Source organism: Chiroxiphia lanceolata, chromosome 12, assembly GCF_009829145.1.
Source record: "Chiroxiphia lanceolata isolate bChiLan1 chromosome 12, bChiLan1.pri, whole genome shotgun sequence".
Classification (NCBI taxonomy): Eukaryota; Metazoa; Chordata; class Aves; order Passeriformes; family Pipridae; genus Chiroxiphia; species Chiroxiphia lanceolata.
In genome coordinates this window covers 17,123,632-17,129,570 of record NC_045648.1, presented here as the reverse complement: position 1 = coordinate 17,129,570, position 5,939 = coordinate 17,123,632, and the positions used below count along the sequence as shown (strand labels likewise).

General features: G+C 58.7%; 1 protein-coding gene across 2 annotated transcripts; it reads right to left on the bottom strand.

The window, feature by feature from the left end:
* Positions 1-621: 621 nt before the first annotated feature.
* On the bottom strand, positions 622-4,693 carry ISLR (immunoglobulin superfamily containing leucine rich repeat). Of its 2 annotated transcripts, none has more exons than XM_032700675.1 (2): positions 4,535-4,693; positions 622-3,127 (listed from the first exon to the last, which is right to left on the bottom strand). In XM_032700675.1, exons 1-2 carry the CDS (start codon positions 4,665-4,667, stop codon positions 1,869-1,871), a joined length of 1,392 nt encoding a protein of 463 aa, XP_032556566.1. In that variant the 5' UTR covers positions 4,668-4,693; the 3' UTR covers positions 622-1,868. The 2 variants fall into 2 exon arrangements, with proteins under 2 accessions (XP_032556566.1, XP_032556567.1); XM_032700676.1 differs by lacking the exon at positions 4,535-4,693 and adding an exon at positions 4,317-4,352.
* Positions 4,694-5,939: the final 1,246 nt, after the last annotated feature.

Sequence of the window (5,939 nt, the reverse complement as noted above, 5' to 3'; positions counted from 1 at the left end):
TGAAGGCTTGAGGCTCTGGGATAGCTGGTTCTCAGATGATTTGGGTGTTGCTGCCTTCCCCAGCTTGCTGCAGACACGGATGGGGGGATTTTGGAGTATCCAAAAATGCCTCCTCCCTCCAGGGTCATGGTGGGGGGATAATGTGGTGCAGGGAGGGATTTGGGAGAGTTGTGGGGGATATTACACTGCAGGGGGACCTGGGTGGGAGATGCTACAGCACAGGAAGAGTTTGAGGAGAGCTGGGGGGGATGCAATGGCAAAGGGAGGACTTTGGGGGAGCTGGGGGATACCATGGGACAAGGAGGACCTTGGGGGAGCTGGGGGTATGCTATGGGATGGGGAGGTTTTGGGGGGAGTTGGGGGAATGCTGCAGCACATCCCAGGGAACTGGGAGATGATATGGCACAGGCAGGGTTTGAGGGAGCTATGGGGATGCTATGGGATGAGAGGGGTTTGGGGGAGCCGGGGGGATGTTACAGCTCAGGGAGGAATTTGGAGGAGCTGTGGGGGAAAAGAAGTGTCCCTTGATCAAAGAGGTTGGTGATGAGCTCTGGCAGCCCAAGTGCTGTTTGGTCTGGGGGATTTGGGGGTGCACAGAGGCAGCATGCACCAGCTTGTATATAAAAAAAAAGTATTTATTGCTGTCCATACAGGTTTGGTTATAAGGTGAGGGGGCTGCAGGGGTCCGTCCAGCTCCCACAGATGGTACGAAAGCTGGACCACCTGTACCTCGAGGTGGGGGAGATGGAGGTGCTCAATCCCTCCACCAGGAGACAAAGGGTTCCCCAGCACCCTGGGACAGCTGGATAAGGAATATATGTCCCGCATGGGAACGCTAAAGCACTTAAGGAGTGTGTTTATGGCTTATAGGTCAGCTCAGCTTCTCTCTCTGTAGTCTGGGTTTTCCCAACCTTTTTTCCCTCCCACTCCACCATGCAGCCCCTGCTTGGTATCCTGTCAAGGAAGAGCACTGGGGAATTACTCGGGTCTCTTTGAGCTCAGTCCCTCCCTGCCAGGGCTGGAGCTGAAGCAGGGCAGCTCGGTGGGTCCAGCCCAGACGAGTCTTTTTGGACCACAGGTCTCAGCAGTGAAAGGGGAGGGAGCTGGAAATCCTGTGGCATTCAGGGAAGGCACAGGCATTTTAGATGCTCCCAGCACCCAGCCAGCTGGAGCCCTTTGTGCTCCTTCAGGGATGAATCCTGTGGCAAATCTTCTCCTGCTCCGAAAAATGGCCTGATCCAAGCCCATGGCTCCATCCAACATGTTCTGCTGTACCCATTCTGCCTACAAAGCACCATCACATCTCTGTCCCTCAGAGCCACATCTCCTGGAATCCCAGGACTCCATTCCCCGGCTCTTTCTCCATTCTCAGACTGGTCCTTCTGCTTCAGGTAATGTTGGTGGTGGGAAGGATGCACCTGGCTGGCCAAGGGCCCACGGAGGGGATGTTATCCTTGGATTCCCTCTCTGGACACAGCTGGATGCTGCAGGTGAAGGGGGGCTCCTGGTGGGCTCTGGGGACAGATGATGGTCACCTTGTTGAGGGTGGACTTTAATCCTGCAGCTACACTTTGATCTCAGGAGGGAGATTAGGGGGAGGTGTCAGATTTGGACACCTGGAAAGCGGCAGCAGGGTGTGGGTCTGCTTGACATCACCCAAACTCATTTGAAGCCTTCAACTGACAGAGCCCAGCCCTGCCCCCCACCTAAGGAGGGGTTGAACTACCAGCCCTGGGCCTGGGTCTTGGCCCCCTTTGTCTCCTGACCGCCCACAGTTCCCAGAAGCTCAGCAAAGGCACGACACTACGTGAAAATAAATGCTACAGAAAGAGGGGGAACCCCCAAGGCACCGTTTCCTCCTCCCTCATTTAACAGCAGAGCACGGTGACCAAAGCCAGCAGGAGGGTCCCCAGGTGGACCTGGGGCAGGGCCCCTCCAGCCCCACTCTTTGACTCCCTCGGCATGTGGTAAACGATCACCAGCTTTTCTCCAATGCCCGAGGGATCCATTTCATCCCCCTTGTAGCAGCTCCGCCCCCCGAGGTGGCCGGCGTGGGGGTCATCTCGGAGCAGGTCTTCAGCTGGATTCTCCGACCCAGCCAGCGCCACGTTGACTGAGACGTCCCGCGTGCCCACGTCGTTGACAGCGAGGCAGGTGTAGGTGCCTTCATCCTCCTTGCTGAAGTTGGGGATGGCCATGGTGCCGTTCTTGAAGACCAGGAAGTGCTCTTGGCTCTGCTTGACGTTTCCATCCCGCGCCACGTTGGGCCCGTTGATCTCGATGCGGCGGCTGGAGGTCTGGATCTTCCAGCGGATCTCCGGCGGGGGGCTGCCGGCCACGCTGCAGTGCAGGGTCAGCGTCAGCCCGTCGTACATGACCGTGTTGTCCAGGTTGGAGAGGTAGGTGAGCTGCACCGAGGGGGCCACGCAGTGGTGGTCGGGGATGTCTGTCACTGCCCTGCCCTTCAGCCTGGCGGGAGCCACACACAGGGTAGACCCCCCCTTGGTGATGGAGACCGAGGTGCGCTCAGTCCATTTCTTCAGCCAGAAGACCTTGCAGGAGCAGTTGAAGGGGTTGTTGAAGATCTGCAGCTGGGACAGGGAGGGCAGGTTGTCAAAGGTGCCCTCAGCCAAGGTGGTCAACTCGTTGTCATTGAGCCAGAGGGAGCGCAGGTCCTTCAGGGAATGGAAAGCATCCCGGGACAGCCCGGCCAGGCGGTTGTTGTTCATCTTCAGGATCTGCAGACCGCTGAGGTTGCGGAGGTCCTGCCACGGGAAATCTGTGATCTTGTTGTGGCTCAGGTCCAGATTCTTCAGATGCACCAACAAGGCAAAAGCCCCTGGTTCCACCACCCCGATCTGGTTGTAGCCCAACCACAGTGACTGCACTTCAGGAACCTCGGCAAAGGAGCCCTGCCCCAACCAGCTGATCCTGTTGGCCGACAAGGTGAGGATGGTCACGTTGGAGGACAACCCCTTGGGTACCTCCTGGAGATCCTTGTAGGCACACTCGGCCAACAGCCGCCCGTTTTTCTTGGTGGAGCAGGAGCAGGGGCTGGGACAGGCCAGGCAGGGCCCCAGGAGTGCAGCCAGGACCAGGCAGCAGAGCAGGGGCCTCATCCTTCCTCCTGGGAACAGAGATGGGGCAATGAACAGGATGGGTCTAGCCGAGAAGGGGATCTGCTTTTTCTTGCCAAATAATAAGAGGAAGCACATGAGAACAAAGCATCCACGTGATTATCCCCAGAACTTTGGCTGGAAAAGACTGTTTGAAATATTCCCTTATCAGAAGGCATTTCCTCACCAAGAGCAGAGCCTTCAACTACTGCATGAGGGGGGAAATTCCCCCTAAACCCTTTCCTACCCCCACTAGAAGATGTCTTTTCCTGATCTTTGATGAAATACAACCCACAAGATGCTGTTTCCACAGGGTTCAGAGTTCACCCTGCTGAGACTGGAATTAGGAGAAACAGAGTAACCACAGCTCTTTCCCAACCAACTTTCCCCTAAACCATCAAGCTGTTGGGATTTTCAGCACGCTCTCAGACCACAAACCAAGCCCCCATCTCCGTATTTTTTCATGTCATGGAAAAAACCAGCTTCTCAAGTGCTTTTTCTCAGCAAGGGAGTGTGGGGTCCCTGACTGCTGGAAGTCTTTAGAGTGAAATATTTCTGAGCTAACTCCTTACTCCCCTCCCTCCTGCCTTGCAAAGGGGACGGTGCGTGCTCGGCTCCCGGCGTCTGGAGGCTGTGTCCCACCAGGGAAGAGGTTAAGTGCAGCTCTGCGAGGAGCTGGCAGCCAGACCCCTTTGTCTCTGCCTTGTAGGCAAATTTTACTGCTCTTTCCAGTTCCCAACCCTGTCATTTAAAGCAGGAGGGGGGGACGTTTTATTGGTAATGGAGAGGCTGAATAAGACATGCACAACTGAGGGGGAGGGACGGGACAGGCACAGAAAGGGAGGACTCTGCAGGGATTGAACACCCCAGTCCTGGGGTTTGAGGGATGGGGAAGGAGCCCCCCTGGCTCTGGGGGTGATGGAGGGCTGTGGGGGTGTGTGTGTGTCTGTCTGTCCTCGGTTGATGCCTTTGAAGCGCTTGCTTGGTGTAATTTGGGGGTGTCCCGTGGCTGTCCCAGTCCAAGCTGCCCAGCGAGGGGCAGATCCCCATCACACTGCGGGACGCGGGGGGAACAGGGCTGGCGGCGCGGCACCGGGGGGAAGAGCGGGGGGGGATCCTGCATCTTTATGGCTCCTGGAGCACCCCTACCCCGGCTCCCTCCCATCCCTCCCCCGCCAGTATCCCCCGGGGCGCCGTTACCTCTCCCCGCCGCCTCTCGCTGCCCGCGGCCGGGGCGGGCGGAGGCAGCCCGGGGGCGGTGTGAGCAGGGCCCGCACGCCGCATACCAGAGCCGTGAATAACCACCCTCCCTCTTTCCTTCCCTCCTTCCCTCCCTCCTCGGCCCGGCCAGCCCGTTCCCCCGGCCCCGCCGGTCCCTGGCCCCCCGCTGCCCTCCCCGGCCCCCCTTGCCCCGTCACCGGCAGCTTCGCGGAGATGGAGCCCGGTCACCCTCGCTCCTCTGGAGTGGGGGAAAACAGGACCGCCGGTTCCCTCGGCCCTCGTCGGGCTTCTCCTCCCCTCCCCGTCCCCCGGGCCCTTTTTGTTTTCCATGGCACCGACCCACTCCTGACTGCGGGGGCCCTTCCTCCACCCGCCCGCCTCCCCCGGGGGCTGCTGTCGGAGCCCGGCCCCCTCTGCCCCCAGTCCTCTGCCCTCCAAACCTTTTTCCCTCATACCTCTGCCCCCCAAATCTCCTTCTTCATAAAACTTTTGCCCCCCAGCCCTATATCTCGGGGTCCATCCTGTCCTATGCCTTGCAGAGGACATCTGGGGGACAGGCAGAGAGCGAGCAGCTTCTGGAGGACACCGGGTGATCGGTGAGTTGTCTCTGAGGGGGGTGAAGGGCTTTGGGGGCTTGGGAGTGGCAGGATGACACTGCTGAGGGGCTGTGCGGGGCCAGAGCAGGGTGGGAAGGAGGGTGAAGCTCAGAGGCTGCATCGGGGGCAGGAGGAAGGAGGATGAGATGCTGAGGTTCCAGCAGGTCACCCAGAGCTGTCGAGGTACAGGGAGGTCACCTGGAGTTGTCATCCAGAGTCATCTCCTCGGCCCTGCAATAAATTGCTGATAAAAGCTTTTAAAAGAGGGTGATGGGGATTTCATCTCGCAGACTCCATCCTCCAGCCTGGCAGGACCACTGGGGCAGGGGTGGGCATCCAGGGCTGGGAAGATGAGCAGGTCCTTGCTCCCTGCCCTCCTGTACTGGCCAAACTGGGGCATTTCCAGTAGGAAAGCTTCCTGCTGTGGGGCTGGGATTGGAGGTGCAAGGACCTCCATCCTTGAGCAAGCCAGAACCTATTTGTAAAAGCCCGTGAGGAAGATGAAGGTGGAGCGAGGGGGAGCTGGATCCCCCTGGGAGAGCTTCACCTCCGTGTATGGCAACCACAGCTCCCTGTCTTCACACTTGTGCTGACGCAGCCATGGCTGAGGCCGGGCTGTGAACAGGCTTGGGGTTAAAAATAGTGCTGTGCAAGGCAGAAGGGGATTGTTTTGAATCTAGAGCAGTTCATGGGGTGGGCTTGCAGCGTGGCTGCTGCCCAGGGGCTGTGCTGGCACGCCAGGAGAGCTGGGGATTTTCTTCAGTGGGTTCAGTACCTGTTTTGCAAGGCATTTGGGGGGATCTGTCACTGCCCCTCTTGGGTGTGATGCTCTCACGGACAAGGCCAGCATGGGGGATGCTTCCTGAATCCCTCGGCTTGATCTTGGCAGTGCCCATCACTCCAGAGCGAGGCAGAGGCAAATGATCCATCGACCCCTCCACCCTGAACACCCCCACCTGGAAGGGAACAGGGGCTCTGGACCAGTGGAGGACACAGGACAGGGGTT